This window comes from Grus americana, chromosome 13 (assembly GCF_028858705.1).
Source record: "Grus americana isolate bGruAme1 chromosome 13, bGruAme1.mat, whole genome shotgun sequence".
Classification (NCBI taxonomy): domain Eukaryota; kingdom Metazoa; phylum Chordata; class Aves; order Gruiformes; family Gruidae; genus Grus; species Grus americana.
Window position 1 is genome coordinate 4,972,811 of NC_072864.1, and position 22,049 is coordinate 4,994,859.

General features: G+C 39.7%; 1 protein-coding gene across 2 annotated transcripts in view; it reads right to left on the reverse strand.

Moving 5' to 3' along the window:
- Positions 1-20,035, reverse strand: part of CDH13 (cadherin 13) — a 500,702-nt gene extending 480,667 nt beyond the window's left edge. For both annotated transcript variants that reach the window (XM_054840727.1, XM_054840726.1), the window contains exon 1: positions 19,882-20,035. In XM_054840727.1, the coding sequence (XP_054696702.1) occupies positions 19,882-19,926 (45 nt within the window). In that variant the 5' untranslated portion in view covers positions 19,927-20,035. The remainder of the gene's footprint in view (positions 1-19,881) is intronic.
- Between the last annotated feature and the right edge of the window lie 2,014 nt (positions 20,036-22,049).

Here is a 22,049-nt window from a genome sequence, read left to right on the forward strand (position 1 = left end):
GTACTAATGAAGTCAGGAACAAGTATAGTAAATCTAAATAGCTCCTTTCAATCTAACAGGAAAATACACACATTAACTGGTCCACAGAGTACTTTAAAAGTTTGTATAAATCTGTGTCTAGGCAAGCAAATAAAATATTCCACCTAATTCTACCCTCACGTGGAGCAGCAGCAGGACTTCACCAAGTAAAGCAAGTTACCCCAACCTGAAGCTTGTAACAGAGCCCATTAGAGACAAAAGCAGTGAAAAGATCCTCGAACTGTGTTCTAAGTCAGGAGCAAGTTCACTTAAGTCAATGAAATCCTCCTGGGATAACATGAGGAAAGAGAAATACAAGTGCAGAGTGGCTCCAGCTTAATTTTAGTAGTTAAACAGCTTAAACTGAAGACAAGAATATACATGTATTACTTCATAAACTTATCCTACCGTAAGTAGGTAGAGAAAAATGAGTAAACAGCAGAAAGGAAAAGAAAAGGAGAAACGGTGAGGGAGATCAGCCAGAAATGATTATTTATAACATTAGATATCAAACCCTCAGTTAATGTATACTACTCTAGCTCCACTGAGGTTGAAGTAGCCACACAATTTACACAGCTGAGCATCTGGCTCTAAATATTTAACTGTTCAAAATTCTAGTGTGCATCCTTGCGTAACAGAGCTTCTCTGACTAATCACGCTAGAGGTAACCACATCTTAAGTGTGTAGTTCTAAATTGAGTAATATTACCATTAATAACAGTGCCTAATTAAGACATCTATAATGTTTTTAATGAGGAAAATTGAAAGTCCTTCTGGAATTTTTCCAGTCAAATTAATTCTGAGGACTTTAGACATTATTACAAGTAATGTTACAGGAATGAAAATTAGGTCTAAATTAGGACATGTCACTATATTTAAAAGAAGGAGAAAAGAGGAAACACATTCTATTTCCCCCTTTATAGACAATTCTCTGCTATAACATTGCACCACAGGGGAAAATAAAAACACCATTCTGTAGTCTGCTCTAAGTTGTTCCGCATATAGTTATACCTGAAGCATCTCTAAGATCTGCACATATTTTAACACTTTGCTTTCAGGCTCTTTTTAAACACCGCATCAGTACTCTCTTGGGAAGAGGTATTTCCAGAATCTTAAAGTGACAACTCCTACAGCTTATACAGGCCCAAATCCTTTTGGCTATAATTCACATGAATCACGCTTGTCCAAATAAGAGATCCCTCTGTGAGGCTCTGCATGTTTAAGCAGGGAGCGCTTGTAGTTAAAAGTTATCAGATCCAGCCTGCTAAAACTGTATAGAAAGGAAAGAATCCACATCCATGTCCCAAACAATGCTCTTTAGGATAACAACCAGACATTTTAAAGGCTATCAAACCTGGTGAGTCTTTACTTGTACTTCTAATAGAGCAGTCCTTCAAACTACTCCATGCATATTTCTGGTTCACAGCTGCTGTTTCTTTATCACTGTTTTCACTGTAAGAATTTAGCAAACAAACCCACAAGCCTACTATGTAGTTGGGCTAGGTTACTTTGAAGATATAGAGACACTCAATCCTTGCTCTTCAAAAAGAGCTTATTTGAGCACTTGCTTTCATACCAGTAATGCAAGTTTGAGCATTCAAAAATACAAACAGGTTCAAAACATAAGAGCAAGAATCGTGACTCTGTTCTCACTGGATTTAATACAAAGAATCTCAGGCTCAACTTAGAGGAACTTGAAGTAAAAGCCAAGTTGAGCCCAATTTTTTTTTTTTTTTTTACCTTTTTTTTTTCTTAAGTTCAGAAGCTTGAATCTTAAGGCATGAATATGAGTTAAGAGAACAATAAGTTACAAACCAGGTATCACCTTTGGGACTTACAAAGCCATTGTAGCATGACAAAACTCACAAAGCTTACCTTCGCTTTTGCCTGACCTACACTGTGTATATGATTCTACATACATACCTTCACATGTGTATGCATATGCATCACATTCTCTTGATTGCGGTACCTAATGCCTTCACGTTTCATCTTCCTTCTCTACTGTGAAATGCTTCTCCCCAGAATCTTTCAGATTCCAAAACCCAAATTCGAATTCTGCAATTTGTTGTGCCTTAATAAACAGAAACACAACAGTGTGTTTCAGGCAGGTCACCTAATTAGGGAGTCTGTCCTTGAGAGCGGAGATTGCACAGAAGATTTTCTTTTATAGGTTTTTTAATGCATTATACTAACACTGAGGATGTTGTCAGTGTTTAGATAATATTTTGAATGGGCTTACAGCTTATGAGGATTAGAGTTAGGAGACTAGCAAAGACATTGAGACATATGCATGTTCCCTAAAAGCACAAGGAGGTTTACCCTCTTTCAAATCGTAGTTTTGTTTACAAAATCCTAGCTTAATTGAATTGTAAGGACTCCTCAGAGAAAGAAAATCTGATTTTTATCTTTTGTTAATACTATAAATATTAACAACAGAATATAAACAAAATGTTTCAGTGTTACTGATACTTGACAGATACACATCTTGGATTTTTAGAAACAATGTCACAAACTTTGCTCTCAAGTATAATTACAAAATGATGACAAAGTTTAGAAATTAAACATTTCTGTTTAAGGTCTTGCAATTCCAGTGCAACATGCCACCTAAAACATAGAAGTTTAAGAAAAAAGTGCTAGTATTGAACCAATATACACACATGGCTGCAATAAATGCCAATTCTTATTTAAATTGTATCACCCCTATTACCTAATATTACTTTGTTTCTTGCCAAGTGTTTCACCTGCAGGAGTCTGATGAAATATTATTCAAATAACTAATGTTTAGCTATTAGGTTTAACCTCTAGTTTGAATTGTGCTATAAAGAAACAAAAAATAATCCATGTGCAACACTCAGCTGCAAATTATTTGATGCAAGACTTCTAGCTAATTTTTCCACTGAGGACACTAAAAATTTTTATATACTTCTGAGCTGCACAGGATACATAGAAAGGAGACCATCACCTTGGTCACGTGGGGAAGTTTGGGCAGATAACACTTCTCACTGTTTCCTTCCTCAGACCATCTCAGAGTAAGACTGCAAACAATGGGAAAGAGTGACTTATGTGGCAGTCTGAGCCATCTGAGAAGAATTTAGTGTCTGCACCAATACTTTGCTAAAAGAGTTGTTGACTGAGCTCAGAAATAGGTAGATGAACACGTTATTCCAATGAAGGAGAAAACTGTAGTAATTTGTTCTTTCATGCAGAAGGAGAAAGGCATTCCTAGTAGACCACCTCCACTCTCATCTTTGATCACAGCTAACTGCAGACAGCATGCAAAGAATAGGAACCCAATTCTTTCAACAAGTTTAAAGCATGACAGAAACATGGATCCAGCGATTGTCACATGTGCTACCGAGTTGTTTCACATTGTATGTCTAAGAATACCTACAATTTCATTTCATAATTCCCCCTTTGCACATTAACACCTATCTGGCTAAGAAAGGAGCATGAACTTGAAGTGAAGGGCAGTCTGATGACTTCTGTGAGCCTGTGCAAGATGATGTTTATCCAGCGATGGTGAAGAGCAGCTGAGAGGACTCCGTTGTCCATCTGACAGGACTTAAATGAATCCACATATAAAATGTTTTTTCAGCATCTGCTTATCATGATTTAGAGGCCAGAGGGAATGAGGTGTAGTAAATACAGGAGGAATAAGCGAACTCATTACAAGAGAAATCTTTTCCACTTTTATTCTCAGATTTGTAACCACACAACTTGCTTTAAATGCTCACAAGCAAGATTTAATTTAAGTTGCCAAACAAAAAAGATCAGAGTACTCCTGAAAGAAAAAAGAAACTGGATGGGGGGGAAAAAACGTATTCTTAAAAACCCATTGATCCCCATCGTATTTTACTTTTAGTAAAGCATTGATGTCAACAATGTATTTCGGATTACTGAACAAGAACAAAATTACAACAGTCAAGCTTTCCCTTCGGGTGAAATCATTCTGTTAACCGCAATTCCCCAAGCACACTAAAAATACATCTTCATTGTCACAAGAAGACTGCAACATATCTTTAAGACAAGGATTAAATGCTGGTAGTTAGACGCACTGCAGAAATAGAGGAATGGATTTTTCATTAAGATACAAAGTAGTTACTGTAATTAAAGTTTTAGTTCTAATAAACAGAAAGAGTACAAGAATCTTTCCAAGATTCCGCCCCCCCCCCCAACAAGGCATGTTGCTCTGAGTTCTCAGTACCAGGGACATTGTGTACTGATGGGTGATTTGGGGCTCCTGAGCCATGACTGCATCCTACTTATTAAAGGCTTCCTATAAGGAATTTGCACAAGCAACTTCCTTGCTTTGTACTTTAGTTTTCCCTGCTCTTAAGTAATATTACCATCTAACTTCTGTGAGAAGTGAGGAAAATAACAATTAAAGGTATAGCATCATACAGAAAGTAAGGTCCCTTCATTATGTAAGGTTATTCATAGCCTGCAGTGATGCAATTCTGCTGTGAAAGATATGTTCACTTGGTCTTTTTAACTATAATAAGTAGCTGTAAAAGGCATTTGAGAAGAGGCACTCTGAGCATAGGTCATCTGTCTTTCCCCTGTATTTGCACTGCTCTCCAACTAAGGGCTTGGATTCATGCAACACCCACGCAGCTCTGTATTTGCAAAAGGCAAGTGCCCTGACTTTAGTCAAACCACAGAAGACAAGTGCCCAGCATCTCCTGGTATTCAGCTCATCTGCCTCGGAGCTACACTTCTAGTTATATCCTCAAAAGGACACAAAAGCTCATGGCTTAATTTCTCACTCTTCTAAATGCTAGCATCTTTTGACTAACAACTTGTTTTTGTTGGATTTGGGATTTTTTGTTTGGGTTTTTCATTTGTTTTTCATTTATCAGTTTCTGGTACTCTGGAGGCAACATATCAAAATCCCTTACTGATTGGCCTCCAGCAGTCCATAAAAATCTTACAGTATATCCTGCAGCTGGACACATACTGCTGGTACCTTGCTGGATGCACTAGACAACAAAAAGAAATAAATGGCTAGTGTAAGAAAGAGTATTAACTTAGTTCCACAGAGCATTTAGAGATTTTTTTTTTTTTACTTTTGGTCTCACTTGGTTCATAAAGCAATTGAAAACTTCTGAAGTTCTCTGCAAAGCACAGTTATTGTTCCCTACCAGAAGATCCAGCTCTAGAGCAAATGGTCTGGGAGATATACTCAGAAACTCCAGGAACCTTGGAGGCCCAAGTCCAGGACAGTCTGTCAGACAGTAACTGACCCCTCTCAAAGAAAACAGAGTTGCTTCTTTACATTAGCATACTACATATATATAGTACACTAAATATTTTGCACTATTAGGTTTCAAAGCCCTTTGCAGATGGGGAAAATGAGGCAGTCATGCTCATTACATCCTGGGAGCCTCAGGATAGCAGAAGCTCTTCTTTCTAGTCATTGTACACACACAGGACACAGTCATGGGTCCCCAGACCAGTGCTGCAACTCTGAGATTTTGACACAAGTCAATTCACAGACATATATTAAGACTCCTGGTTTCCAATATACTTCCTTTATGTCTAACAAGCATAATGCAGCATTAAACATGTCAGGGACTACTCTTTGTGGCAAACAAAAGGTTAATGCTTTCCAAAGTGCAGTTACTCACAAGACCATTCTGACATTTCAGAAGTCAAGAGGAACTATTATTAGCTGTGTCTAATAATATTGCAGGTTCCCACCCATGGAATCTGTGTGCAATCCTCCATTGAACTGGCAGCCTTTGGCAGTATCACTGCCACATGATTTGAACCAGGCAAGTCTCAAAAACATTGCCATAGCACTGTGTAGCCAGCTTGAAAATATCTTCACTGCTCTAGGGAGATGAGTGATCCCTTTGGAATTGGTTTTTGGAACTGTAAACTAATGAATCACTAACAGCTTTAAAGTAGACAAAATGTATTGAAACACAGCATGTAGTGCCACAGAACCGAAGGGAGTCTGTTTACAGTGCTTCAACAGACACTTGAAATCAAGATGCTCAAGAAGGATGAGGCTGTTGAGAGAAGCAAAGCGCCAAGTGCTGTGAGCACAGTTATCCCTACCAGGGCTGTCAGCCATTCCTTGGTGCCAGGGGTGGGCTCCGACCCCAGGCATGCTAGCCAAGTCACAGCGCAAGGGATGGTGTCCACATGGAAACAGGGCAAGGGACAGTGCAAGAAACAACCCTCTTCTCCTGGGCCTGTGTGTGCATGTGCTTCAGTGCTAGGCACAGAGATCAGAAATTATGTCTGTGATTCAGACACATTCACTACCTACATCCCCACAGCCACCTGCAAACCTTGCAAGATGGCAAGTTTGATGTACTAGTGCTGCTTATCCAGGGACCAGTTACATATTTTACAGCAAGGAGTTACTAAATAAGACAGAATACCAAGGAACACCTTCCTTGAAGGATTCTCTCTATCTATTAAACTGCAGTCACACTTTCTAGCCTCCCTTCCTTTTTAGGCTCTGGGAGTACTACACCCCTTCCAGTCCAGCAGCCACACTTCAGCAAGAAGCCTTGCCAATAGCACTGAAGAAAACAAGAGAGATTTGTTTACAGGTGCTAAGGTAGCTAGCGGATCAGATAGTTCACCGATTCACAACAAATCTATAGAAGAAGGGCAAATTAAAAGACATGCTGATTATTAAAAAGTGGATCGCTCAAAATTTGCTATTAATGAAATTCATGTAACCACAGCCACAGAAGGCAACTACACAGTGAACCAGGAAATAAGTGGAATGAGAAGGGAAAAACACTTATCCCTGCTGCACTGGATTTGACCAGTATATGAGAGGCAGCAGGGTAGTACAAATAAATCAAGGAGGGGCTATCATTTACAGTTAAGCAGCTTCAGACCCAAAACCCATTCAAATTCCAGTGCACCAACTGCAAAATAGTTTTAGAAATACCAAAACCAGTTGTAGCAGTACCAGATCAGAGCTCTACTCCAGGTACTGCATAGCCTTCTCTCCCTTCCCCAAAGGGGCTTAAGAGAAAAATTTACCCTTATCACTTGATTCAAAACCTACCCCCTACTGCCTGAGCTTGGCACAAAGATTTTGCACACTGTGTACCTCTCTAGCTTGCAGGCTGGGAGATACGTACTGCATGTACTTCCTCTGCTTTTAAAGCAAAGGAATGCACTCACAAATCAACAACAGTTTTACGAGGAAAAGGAGGGAGGACCTTCAGTTCCCGTCATATTTGGAGCCATATTCAGAACCACACATATTCCCAGGGAGCAGTCATGACATGGGGAGTGGCAGCATAACAGGCTTGGCATGCTCCTGACTCAGCCACACTGCTATTTAAAAACCCCAGCCCTTCTAGAAGGGGTTAACTCAGGACAAGGCTGAACCCTGCAGCAAGCCCGCTGCAGTGCTAACTGAAGTATTTACACCACACAGTATCCATGGAATTATTGGATTTTTAAAGCAGCTCACCACAGTATTAAGAAGTGGCTGCATCCAAGCTAGCCAAGGTTGCAGCTAGCTCAGGATTTTGGCAGAAAATTTCCATTGGTGCCTGAGCCTTACTTCTGTATTGGTACTACTGATTTAAAGTGACGGTTGCAGTGATACTTTACACTTGAAATACAGGCTCCTGCCCATCAAGCAAGTGAACCAAGACCAGCATGCCAATTATAGAAGCACAGCTTATCAAACAGTAAAGATTTTGGGATGCAGCAGACCTGAACTACAGGCCAATCCCTGAATTTGAGAAATCAAAGTTGACTTGAACCTCCACACATGCTGTCCTGGGAACAGCAGGTATAAGACAGTGGCTCTCAGGCCTAGAAGCCTCTGGGCTACCCAGGTTCAAGGCAGACATAAGAACACTAGTTTGCTTGCAGTCATTACACATGTATAAGGAAAAACTGCAAAGCAACTATTTTTCTATTTTTGTTTTCTTTTCAGTGTTTTGAAAGGTCAAATGTATTTGCACTCTGCTGTGTTCTCTTTATCAGTACTTAAACTCAAGCACTGCCAGATGACTCATGAGTTGTGCAAACACCCCAGAAATACAGCGTCAGAAGTAAATCCATTGTACATGAATTGTATGCTCAGTTGTCAGGGGAGGGTTGTTTCCGTTTTAAGCGTGAAAGAACCTGCAGAAAACTAACAGCTATTTTGCAAGTGTGCCTGATGTCAGATTCTCTTCCCTTTAATCTTTGCTCTTCAGCTAGCCTCTAAGAGATGTCAGAAACTAGGAGAAAGGTGATAAGTCTGTGAAATTATATATCAGGAAAAGTGGTAGGGAAATCACATAATATCTGACAAAACTTTAGAGCATTTATCTCTCATAACATCTGACCCATAGTACTCATTTCAGCAAGACATTGCCTAGCTTCTCCTGAAATCTGGCTTGCTTCATATTTATTGCTGGAAAGCCGTAAAGAGCTGTCCTTTCCCTCCCAGGTTCTCTGGCCCTTTCCTACCTCTTCATTTTCTTTGGGACATACTCACTTCCACCAATACACAGTTTTGAAGTATGCTTTGTTACACAGAGAATGTATGGGAAACAACCTTTCCAATATACACAAAATAATTTCTGACAGTGACACGCAAACAGTTTCAAAAGAAACTGCAAGAAAGCACATTGCAATGAAGACTGGTTTGGCCTCACCCAGTTTGTTCTGTGTTCTCTCCTTTCCCATTCCCTCCCCAGCCAACTAATCAATTAGTTTTATTTCATCTGTGTGATAACAAGTTTCCCAAAGCAGCAGTAGAATGTATTTAATGATCATGAACACAACAATGTCAAAGCAGCAGAGATAGATATTGTTCATTAAGACATACAGCAAATGATAATGAAAAAAGTCCCACCAAAACATAAAACAGAGGAGAGAAGAGTTCTATGGCTGGGCAGCTAATGAACACTGGAAACAGATGCAGAGTTTTACAAAGGATTACGTTTCCTGCCTCCCGTAAGCCAGCATGCTGATACACACACAAGTGTGCATAAAACAGAGTAAGGTACTGCTGTTTCCTGATGCCAACAACTTCAGATCCAGATATGAGCAAGAGCTCTGGAAACGGGTGTCAGCCTAAGCTCCAGGTAAGTTTGCATGTAACTGAAGATGTGGAAATCAAGCAGAATTGGACTAGATGCTGCACTCCATTCCTGTATATGCCTGTTAACCATATTGCAAATATTAAAGGCTGCTTTCCAAATCTTAACAGCTGCAAAAAGTTCCAGGACACTGAGTACCATTTGGTTTTTCTTTTTCCCTTGGTTTTGTTATCTCTTCCATTTTTGTGTTAAGGTTTGATCCTCTTTCTTGTATTCCTTAGTTGTTGGATTTCTTGTCCCTTTCCTTGTCTATGTCAAGATGTTTATTACTAAATAACTATTCTGGCTCTAAGAGATCACTGACTTAAAACCATTAATGGGGCAGCTAAATTAAATTCTTTTCCACAGGTGCAGATAGAACTAGACTGCCCTAGGGGGACTAGGGGAGAAAGGAGTAGGGCAATATGAACACACCAAGAAATGCGCAAGATTTGGGCCAGATACACAAATACTAATAGTACAATGCTTATAGTCGCCTGCATTAGCTAAAGGTTACAGTTTAACCCTGCACTAACTCTAGGCAATCTGCAGATTACCCAGTGAAAATAACCAGGACCTATGTAAAATATGCTAAAGGAATGTGACTCCTCAGGTGTGTCTGGTTTTCTTCACACTGCAGGAAAATCCCCCATCATCTTCTCATCTATCACGAAAAGAAAAACATCTAAGCACCAAGAAAGGGATGGACTTTCCAAAAGGGCCTGTTGAAAGCCATCTAAGAGAAGTTAAAACACAGTAGTAAAAAAAAGTATTCATCCTTTCCCCCCCAACACTAGCAATTCTAGAAGAAAGTTTGAGTAAAAAAAAAAACTAAAAGCACTCAGACTATCCAAGTTTTTTTGAGCAGGTGAAGTGGAACAGAGAAAAAGTAATTTGAACAAGGAAATTACAGGAATGCTGATGCTTCCAGTTAGCCCGGAGGTAAGGCAGGGAGAACCGCTCATGCTGTGCACGATTGCTTTTTCTTCCTTCATATCCCAGCTAGACTCCACAAATACAGAGCATGCAGAAATCAGAAGTCAAGAACAAGTTGGAAAAACTATTTTGTTCAGGTTGAACACGAGTGATGGCAGACAACCAAGTCTGTTTCTATTTTAGTCAAACTCCTTCAGCCACCCATAATCAATATTTAGTTCCCATGCACAGCAACAGACAGGTTCCATGTTTGTGTACCTTTGACTCATGAAGAAAAAAAAAGCTTTGAAAATTGTATTCTTGGGAAGCAACTGTAAGAAGACTGAATCCTCACTTCAGAGGGACATAACCATACAGGAAGAGGCAGCTATTCTATAAAGTCAGAGACTTTAGCTTTCAGTAGTCCAAACATATCTACAGATTCTCAGGTTTCAGGCTTGTAACAAATGGTCCATCCAGGTGTCTTCATCCCCCCAGGAATTCAAACATTTAGGTGCATCTCACTAACAATGACACTTTAGGACAGCAACATCCCACTTCCAGAAGCTATATGTAGGAGCAGAACAACCATGACCAGGCAGCTCACCTCCTACCAGAGGAACCCAAGTTTTTGGTACCTCTACCTCCTCCAATCCAAGGAAAGGAAGGAAGATGGGAAACTATCAGTGAATAGATGGAGGAAAATATTCTGCCATTGAAACTATGTTTCACATTGCAGTGTAAATACCTAGCACCTCTCTCCTACCCAAGCACTGGAAGTATAGTTGGTTGCATATTATCTGCCTCCCCCATCTTCTACCCCAAAATGTTTTGGTCTCAAACGCTGTGAGTGTATATAGCACTGCTAGCTTCATCCTCCTCTGCTCCAACTGATCATTTTGCCAGCAGCCATCACGAGCACCAGTTATAAGCAGGTACACTCCATTTTCCTTGTGCCTAGAACGCTGTGCAGTTACGATTAGCTAAACATTTTCTCTTAGTTTCTTCTATATGCAAAATACTAGCTGTATAGGGATAGGCAGTTCTTTGGCAAATCATAACTAATTATATTCTTGAAAGTTGAGAGGCATTATTAAAATAGTACTACACACACCAGCTTCTGATTGGCCTAAAACTGAATTTATGCTGGGCTACCTCCAATCAGAATTAATCTTTCTATAGTAGACTGAACTGTCACTAGTGAATCAACACCAGCAGCAAAAGTGACAGCAGCCTACATCATTACTCAACTAAGATAATAGGACTAAAGTCATTGAAACAGGCAGATGTTGGAGGCTGTCTCCCATTTCAGAATAATGTTCCTGTCATAACTCAGCATTTATTTTAGGGAAGCAAGGATAAATTCATTACCATTTGCAGGGTGCTCAGATGTAATAGTAATAGAAGCCATAGAAGCCTCCCAATACGTACACAGTAAAAACTCACATAACGTTGATTCTACCCATCCTTCACCTAGATAACACAAAGCAAGGCAACGCAGTCAATCCATGTCCACTGAAGACCCACTCCCATGTTAGTGTGAGCAACAGCGTTTTGCTATTGCAACCTCAGAAAACTAACTTTGAGATATATACAAGACCAGAAGTCATTTCCACAAGATAGGAAAGTTTCATGATTTATTCCCCAACATCTTTACCTTATTTCCTGGTAACACATTGTATCCAAAATTATCATCTAAAGAGCTGCTGTTTTGTCAGACTGCAATAATCAATACCCTCACTGTACAGAACGCCACACTCTGCATTGATAACTAAACTGTGTAGATTCAACAGTTAGAGAAAACTATTGATAACATTTAAAAATGGAGATTGTATTCTTCTTTAATTTTTAAATGAGATCTTTTAATTAAAAGCATTAGAAGAAAATACTGATTCAGAAAATAGAAGCAAATGTCAGAGCCTTATCTATTTTTGAACAGAAGTGTAAGTGGGTGCAGAAAGGCATACTTCCCTTTACTGCTAGGCTTTAATGTCTACCCTTACATCTTTGTCCTAGTGAATAATGTCCCCTGCAATTATATTGCCATATATTAAGGGAAGGTGATCAAATATGGGCGTTACTACTTTAGTGTTCAGGTCAGAGTTGTATATCAGTAAATTAATAGGATTGATAGACAAATTAAGATTTATAGAGTTCAGAGTCCAGTTATTTCAATCAGATCATGAATTATGAAAACAAAAGACATTTTTCAAAAGACATTTGAATAAAACCACTTAGCCTGATGCACAACACAGCCTTCAGGTAGCAGGTTAATACAAACGCCCAGAAATCAAAACTGGTTTTTATGTATTGTCCTATTTTAATTTGATTTTCATTTATCTTTACCCACAGGTTTCTCATTTTGCATTTCACCTGAATAAGGATGGCAGATAATATCCATGACTTTCTGGCACTTGCAAGACCAGTTATCTTATCTTGGCAGAAGGTCAAACTGAACACCTTTTAATTTGGCCAGTTATCTAACTGTACTGAACAGCTCAAACCTGCAGCTGAGATATCCATTCCTGCTTTGTAGCACAGTTGGAATTGCTCAGCTTCCTCTGACAGAGCTCTGAAACAATGGGTTTAATGGGGAGGGAAATGCCCGTCCAATTCTAATAGCTAATTCCATCTCCTTTCACTTAGAGCAAAGTACCAGATGCTCTGGATTTCCTGCTTTGTCAACTATAGAGCAGTGCTATGTTCAGCTCTCACATTTTGATATAGCTGTTTGTTGTTTGATAAAACGCAGTTCCTCAGGGAAAACAGAGGGCTTTCTCTAGAGAAATGTATAAATACACCTTATTTGGCAGTAGGGGAACTCAAAGCCAGCAAGTTTGCCTATGGGAAAATGCAAGATCTTGGGAACATTGTTCCCAGGGTTTTCTCTGTTCCCAAGCAGTTACCAACAGTTGGCTCAAAGTTAAAATGCAATAGACACACTTCAAAGACCATCTTACATCAAGAAAGCTACAATAAGCTGGGGAAGGGGCAATTTTACATTATTCTTCCCCACCCCTTGTATGCTGTCTATACCAGCAACATACTCCTAATTCATGCACACTGGATAGCTCTCTAGTGGATCCAGATGAATTTACAGCAGCTTGGATTTTCTGCCCTTATACAGTGACTCCATGGACAGTTGCCAACTTTTATTTTACTCTTACGGGTTCAAAATCCCCTATGTTTGAGTCCAAGGCTTCTCTTTAAAGATAGTTTGCACAGAAACCCTTCTTGCAATTCCAAGTTATGCCAAGACAATGAAAAGAAATAGATTAAGTGTCTATAAAGCAGATGAGCCGATTATCAGTGTAATAAGTATGTTGTAACATGCTTTTTTGCTCCATAGCAATTCACACAAAACTCAGTGTGCTAACGGTTTTATGGATTGATCTGAAGCAATATGAGAAGTTATTCATCCTCTTTCTACCTCTGTCACAGATATGTTACTGTCCCTGTGGCAGACAGCCATTATGTATAGAATCATTACTCCCCCAGCTACATTTCCAGCCAAGCTTGCCAACTTTGCCTTGGAGCAGATAAGGAGCACTTACACTTAATATAGCTCAGGGGAAGAAAAGGGGGTAACCTTCAACAGTAGTCTTCAGCACACACGTAGTAAAAGCTGAGAAAAGCCTACAGGTATAGATATTTGCAAGTGAGCATCTCTTGTATCCTAAATTCAAGTGGTAAACCTGTGATATGTTCCATCTGTATAGATATTTCTTTGCATACAGCCATATTAACAGTGCTGTGACAGCTTAATGGTCTAGAACCTGTGGTTTTCAGCTTTTTGAGCCCTTGTTACACACAAGTACCACAAGGTCCATCTGCCATGATCACTCATGTGCCAAAAACTTCTTCAGACTTTTAGAAACCCACTTTCTGTCTGTATTCCTATTAACACAGCCTTCATACACACAAGAATTATTTGATCTTCATTACATACCAGACTGCAAAGTCCTTGGGAATTAAATATTAGCTTTTAGAAATATATATATCGCCATTACCAATAAGGAATTAAACTTCAGTTGTTCACAGCAAAAGAACAAAAGAGTTTAGACTGAAAGAAATTGCGATTATTAGGGTGGGTTTTTTTTTTTAAAAAAAATCATAGTTTGGGGAGTAGAACCTCTATCAAATGGAGCCTGAGGAACCTTAGACAATAAAAACCTATGCATTCCAGAAAGCTGCATATCAGTGCTCAATTTTGAGGCAATTCAAAAGCTTGAAGGTGGATGTCAGCTCCCTAAAAACAAAGCCCATAAAGATACCAAATTAGACATCCATACATGGATATTCATAGATATCAGAAGTTATTTAAACACCTTAATCAGCTTTTCCAAGTGGTTAGAGATACTGATAAACTGCTTTGTGCTGAAAAGATTCACCCCACTCTTAATAGCTCATATTTATTTTAGTCTGTTCTTAGAACTGTTTTAACCATCTCCAAACCAAATTTAAATTCCTCCTTTTTTCTTTAGCCAAGAAAATTAATGGTGCAAAAATCATAGAACATTGGAGAAGTTAGTAGTGGAATGAGTTCCCTTCATATAAAACAGTAAGGCTTTAAAAGAATTAGATTCTTCCATCTGACAGAGAATACAGTCCACATCACAACACAAAAAAAAGCAGTGGGCAAATTTCCAAGACCTTTGAATACTGAAACAGCAGTTAATAAAGCAAGTCTTATTTTTCACTCATCTTTGGCATTTAATATCCTACTGATTTGTATACACTAACATTGTGCTAGCTGCAGGACACATGAAGTGACAGAAAAACACAGTCTCCCATCTGGGCTGGTCCCATCCATCTGGTGATTAGGGCAGGGCACAGTGCAACCATATGGCCATGATCAAGAACCCACTAATATCATCCAGAGTTAACTGGGAAGAGCTATAGCCCACTTAGTCTCCTAAGGATGATAAATCCCTCTCATTCTGTCTCTCCTCCCCAGTGGATATGGTAGATTTGTTTTTGTGCCTGCACAGATGAAGCTTTGCTGGTTAGAATGCCAGTGATACACAAAAAAGTGAATTTGATGCTTGTACCTGTCAAAGAGACTGAAGAAATTACTTCCATGAAACAATTAAAAAAACACTAACCTCACATTTCTGCCTCAAGTCCAAAATGAAGCCCCCCTCCTCCCAACAGGCTTATGCTGGCATAGGAACTCTGAAACTTGAGGCCAAAATCCTGACACACAGCCCATTGGTACAACCCAGCAGCTAAAGGTAAGAGATATACTCTTCCTGCACCACTGCTGGAGTCACAACAGTAACAGCTTTGTTATCTAGCTTGCCCTTACGTATTAATAGAATGGGAAGAGCCTACTTAACTAACAATGAACAGGAAGAAAGTGAAAGGCAGAACTTCACGTCTTCTTGAACAGGCACCACTGTTGCTATCTACATAGTTCTAATAGTTACTGTTGCACTAGCCTATTGAAATGCCTTTTAGAAATACTTATTTCCTAGCTGACAAATCACTAAAAATCAAGCCAATAACCTCCAATGGATCACAGCACAAAGATATTACATGTGCTAGAATAACCTTTTTCAATTTTTGATCATTAGAAACAGAAACCATGTCCCAAAATATTGCCCAAGCTACACCTTAAATTGAAAGATAGAGTCTTGAGTGGTACGCAACAAAACAGGTTTAGTTGTAATGCCATAACTCTAGCAACATTTTCATGACCAGTTTCCACTCATTTATTGTAATAAATCCCCCTTGTTTAGCAGTAAGGAGTCCAGTCAGGTCCTGTGTAAGAGTATCTTTAAAAGGTTAGAGCTGTTGCCTAAAGTCACACTAATTCAACAGGGCCAACCTTCCCTCCAAGGCAATATTTGATAAATAACACAGCATGACTGCTGGAATGGCTCTGCTTTGGGAGACACCATCTTTTGAATGCGATATGCAAGTGGAAGATCTTTCTGACTACGTAACCAAGAACGATGGCCTGAAGCTGTCAGAAGCACGTCAGCCTGCTCCCAAAATGCTCATCAGTACAAATAATTATACATAATAATTGGCAATTGAGTTTCTCTTACATTTTTAAGGCATTTTCACAACTCTGATATAGCACAAGAGATATAGGACTTTTCCCCTAGAATTCTTAAATAATTAGCAGTCTTAAACTAAATAAGAGCTAGAGCAACAAAATACAACATAGAAATGCTTGGTCAGAATTTGAGCACAATCTTTAATGTTATATCAACAGACTTTGTGCAAGCAAGATTTTTCTTTTTTCCTGAAGCTGATAAATTTCTTTTTTAATATATGGGTGCTGACTTTCAAGCTGTGCATGGAGCCCTCTTCTGGAGAAATTTGAAAAAATAAAAGCTTAAGAATGCAGCAGTATGGTCTATGCATTTAGGGAAAGAATTTTAGGACTAATTTTCTCTATTCACTGTAATGACAAGCTTGTAAAAATCTACACTTTTTTCCAACTGACTTAGTTGCAACCCAGTGGAACATGACAGTTATTGTTAAAGCTATCAAAAAAGTTATTTTTCTTCATCTTGTAAGCTTTACTTACAAGTTTTATGTTGATTCATCTGTCTGCATGAAAAACATAACATATAAAACCCAAGCCTGTGAACAACTTTTGGTTTAAAATAAATATTTTGTGTTTAGACCTTAGAAAATATCCTTTGAGAAAAGTGTAAAAACCACTCTGATTTGCTAGATTTAGAAATCTGTATGTATTTACTGCCTACTGTACACTGTAGAGTGAACTGCACAAGCTACCAGAGTACACTTAGTCTTTATTGTCAGCTTCAGATCAATAAAGCTGTATATTATAGATATGCTTTGTAGTTTTAAAGGTGATCCTGAATTAAAGGATTACATGAAACAGCTCTTCCTCAGCTATTCCAGTTAATGTTCAGTTTTCCTCTTGGTGAAAACAGGACAAACAGTAGCAACATAGACTAAATCTTTGCAAAAGAAAAAATTCATTTATCACCCACCTGTTTACCACAACTTTTAAAAACATATTTAATGGGCTGAAAAAGCAATTCCTCATCCTTTCAATGCCTCAAAAGGCAAATGTTTTTATATTTAACACAATGCAGTTGGATTAGATGCAGACCAAGAAAACACAAAAGTTACTAGTTTTAGAAATGATCTTTTAATTAAAAATAATTTTTTCAGTTCATGTTCTTATGAACATAAGAATTGCCTCAAACTTTTTTATACACTGTAAACTTTGCTATTATTACTTTGAAATGAAGTTATTCCTATCTTCTACTTCCACAGGAAGTATTGCATTACTAGATTGCTATTGCTTAGAAATCATTTTATCAAAATTGAGCTTTGCTAGTTCCACTAGTGTTGCATTCTATGAGGCCTTATTGCTACTGCTAAGGGAGGGGAAAAAAAAAACTTATGAAAAAATCCCAAAATGTGTTACAACCACTACAAAGCCAGATGGCTGCATTTGTTTAATATGTTGTTTCTCACATTCATCTGTTTACTTTTCCTGTCACATGAAAGTTGTGCATGTGGTGTGTCAAAGAGAAAAGCCAAACAGCATTTCAATAATCCCTATTCCTTCCCTAGTATGCTATCACCTTCAGCTCATACCTTAACCTGCCAATATTCAACCACCTTATACCTGAAGACAGATTTACATACACTTCCTTATAGCCTAATTCATTCCCCAATTCATTAACTCTCAGACATGATCTATAAAGTGAACTTGGAGATGTGTTAAATCACCAGGTAGAGACATTGCCAGATAAAGCTACATATGCTAATAAAGAAGGTGGGGTGCAGTTTAAGCACTTCAATACAAAGCGAAGCTAAAGCACCACAAGCTCAGCCCTGCAGTATACTTGAACTCATCAGCCCAGCAAGAGAAGGAACTCCAAAGTATTGCTGAAAGTTATCAAGAAAGTGCACACTTGTTTTCAGAATCAGGTGTTCTGCACCTTGTCAGATTTTAAGTAGTCATTGATGTGAAAAACAAAAAACCCACCAGCAACATGGTTTAATAGGCCTTAGAAGTCTGCCCTCCTCTATCAAACTGCTTTTCCTACAAGGAAAAAGAAAATCCAAACTCAAGCTGATTAATTCAGTAGCATGCTAAAGAAGATGGACAAAAAGACGACTGAAAACACAGAGAAAGCCAAGCAAACTGCAGTCCAGATGACAGGTCTCAAGCATAAGGTGAGGGAGCACCAGCTCAGTATATCCACAGGTTACCCTCACACTGACCATGCCCTCTCCCCCCAGCCCCTCTGCCCCCAAGCATTGCCTCCCACTGGCATCTTTGCCAGCCCAGCTGCCTGCCCAGGCTGGATCTCAGCCCACTTTGACAACTTCTTGTCCCCAGGAGCCCATTGGGCATCCCCAGCCCGCCGGAGAGCCATCCAGCCCTCCCCAGGAGCAGCAGCTTGCCCACTCGCTGCAGCCAGTCTCAGCAGAGCTGGCGAGCTGCCCGCTGGCCAGCCCTCCCACACAGCCCACAGAGCCTCTGCCTGAGCTGTTAGGGAGGCCCGGTGAGAAACTCTGCGTATACCCCCAGCACATGCTGCTCTGGCTGCTCAAACTCATCTGTCCCCAGTGCATTCGGGCACCATACCTATGACCCAAAGCAGCTGCCTTCATTTGTTACACTCCCCAAAGCAGGATTGTTATCCTGAACCCACCCAAATGCCTACGTGCTTGCTCACAAGTCCACCACTGTCCCATAACTTCAGCCACCCACATTAATGCTTTTACTCCTTATCAGGTTAAGCCAGGACCCAAATATCTTAGCCTTGATCCACAGCATATATGCATTCAGTTCACCCTATTGCTTCCTACTTACATACTCTTGGCGTATCTCCTCTCAGCAACAGTGATCCCTCACCATTTTTCTCTTTATCATCCTATTTTGAAAAAACAGACTAAATGTCTGCTGGAGATTGCAGTTACACAAACCCAAGTGCACAGACTCAGTGTCCCAAGCAGTAGTTTGATGCTCTAAAAACTTACCAACCCCTTAAGGGTTAACAAAACCACTCTATCACAAGTCAAAAAGGAATTAACTTTTATCTCTACTCAGCGTACAGGATGCTAGTGCCACTGTCACTAAATGCAAGAGTTTACAGAGCTCCTAAATGCATCCTTCCTTCTTTTGTCTTAAGCTGGACAGCAACAAAGGATTTTTCAAACCTCCCCAGAGCTTCCAAAAAGTGAGCCCTGTAACAGCAGCAAAAGAGAGCAGCCAGAAGGTATTGAGAAGTCAAAGCCCAGCAAGTCCCTCTGCTTTGACAGACAGCAGCAGCAGCGCTTTAGCAGCTCCGCGTTTTTAAGGCTGGGTGTTTTTTCCTCTGCTTTCTGGCAGAGGGGGTTCTATTACATTTAATAAGAGAAAGGCTACATAGCAAGTCACTAACAGAGTATTACACATCTATCAAGAGAGTATGGGGAAGGGAACCTTTTGCAAGGTCTGATTTTATTTTTCCTCCATATTCCCCCCTCCTCTTTTTTTTTCTTTTAGAAAAGCAATAAATAATGTGAGCTGCCTATAAGCCTACTACCCGGCAAAAGCCACAGAGGAAAGAGGCAAATCAAAGTTGCAGCATTTGATATGACAGAAAATATTGCTGCTGCAGCTGCTACCGAGACACTTGAAAGATTCCCCCACCACCCTTCCTAAAGGGAAACAAAAAAATGCTATATATCACACAGCAAATTTGTTGTAATTGTAAATCAAGGAACTATGAGATTCTACATTCCTAGCAACTGGCTTATAGCAGAGATCTTGCATCTTTCAACAGTAATTCAAGCAATGTATAATTACTCAGAAATCAGACCTGAATTACAAATACTTTCAAATCCAAATGCACAAGAGAAGGAAGATGAAAGAAAGCAAGGAAAAAACACACATTTCTTACCTGGGACAGCAGAAAGGACAGAGTAAGTTGAGTTTTCTGCTGCATTTTGCCAGACTAGAAGGTACCAGAGGCTTTTTCATTCATGCACTCGGCTGCACTGAGCATATTTTCACTGTGAAACAGCCTTTGAGAAGAGACTCTGCCTTGAGAGCCAGCCAACTTCCCAAATAGATCAGCAGCATCATCACTAAAGCATTGGATAGAGTCTGATGACCAGAACCAATGGCTTTACAAGGATGATTTCTTCACAAAACATCCCCATTTTGCATCACACATAATGGGCAAGCACCTCTCACAAACACAGCACCTTTAGAAAGCATTTTGCTTTGGTGTATTTCTGTGTTTAGTTTCAGTCTAACAAATCATGCCTTACAGATCTCAATAGTATTTTCCCTTTGAAAGAATGGAATTGCACAGAGAGAAATAAGAGCAACCCTGAGCACCACTGCAAAGAGATTCTCTTTATTAAAATGTTAATAAGGTATGCTTTATTTTCAATAAATCAAAAAAATGACCACTGTAGCTTTAGTTACTTCCAAGCTTTAGAAGAAGAACACAGTGACATTTTTCAGTGCAGCAGAAATACAGATTATATTTTGTGTTTCCCCTCAATCTCACAAATCACAATGAAGACAGATCAATTCTAGCCTGCAGAAAAAATCCATCATAAGGCAATAGATTTTATTAACTGCTCAGGTAATGGCAGAACTGGCTTTTAATTCTACAAACTTGAATCTAGGACAAAGTTTCAAAGGTGCATGCCCTTCAATTACAAAAAACTTTTCCTGTTTGGAAGAAGGGACCTGATGCTTTAAGAACCTACTTTCTTTAGAAAGGTTATGTTGCAACACAGCAAGTAATACTAGGCAGATGGACAAACAATTTCAAATGAATTCCCATCTGTATTTGCAACTCCACCTCTCTTGCCACTCCCCATTATCACAACAGTCCAGTCCTTTTTTGCCTTGTCTTCTTGCAGTCACCAGGGTTATTTAGCAGTACCCTTTCCCATTTTCAATAGGGTCAAAAGTCTCCTCAGCTTTCATAACTGATGCTTTTCCCTTGCTTTCTGATCCAGCAGAGCCAGCTGCCACCACTTTCTGCTCTGCCCCACCACCAGTAGCTATTGCACCAGTAGAGATGAGTAGAGAGATGGGGAGGGGAAGGCAGGTAGGCAGATGGGAAGGGATACCTATTCAAAGGAGCTGCCAACCACCAAGTTCCTCAGTATCAGCAGGAGCTTCCTGCCATGAATAATGTTGTTTGATAGTTTCCCCAACTGCTGCTAGTCTACTGCTCACATCTTCCTTTACTTACAGACTGGATGAAAACTGAAGGAAAACACTGTCCTTCAAGTCTAAGCCCTCACATGCAGCAACAACTCTGCTCTAGTACGTTAATCACACATGAGGATAAATTCATACTTGAGACTGATCAGAATTCAAATCAAACCCAGCAGGAGCCACCAGTAGCAATTATGATGCTCTATATAAGTACAAAAGGTTCACCATTTATACATAAAAAAAGCAGGTGGGTTGCTTTCTTTTTAATCCTTTTTCTTTTCCAGTAGGAAGCCAGCTTAGCAGGGTAAAAAAAAAATAGCACTCTTTATGATTAAAAATAAGCAAGTGACCATCTCCCATTGTTCCTTCAGGGTCCCAGCCTCAAGAGAAACACCTCAGAGATTTATAAACAAGGCTACAGGGTTTTCTTAGGACACAGCCTGCAGCCCATGGCACCTGTTGTACCACAGTATGCACAGCCTCTGAACAGGATTTGGACAGTGTCTTAAACCCCACAAACAGGGGCAAAACAGCTGAGTGAGTTACCAGACCAACCAGAAGTAGGTGGTAACTGAGAGAAACAAAAGCATATCTGCATCCTGTTTCACAGGAAAGGGACTCATTAAAAAAAAAATTAAAAAAAAAAATCAAGTCATGGGGTAGATGATTCACTCCAAAATAATGCTTCCAGTAACATGATTCAAGCTAATACAAACAGCTAATCTCTGCACAAGATCCAGCATGGCTAAAGGGCCACCCCCATCTCACAAGGGAAGCAGAGAGGGCAATGAGGAGTTTGGGGCCATCCCCATGCCACCACAGCACAAGGAGCAGCGCTAGGCCTGCTGCCATCACCTCCCTCCTCCTCACCAAGGGGCCCTGCCC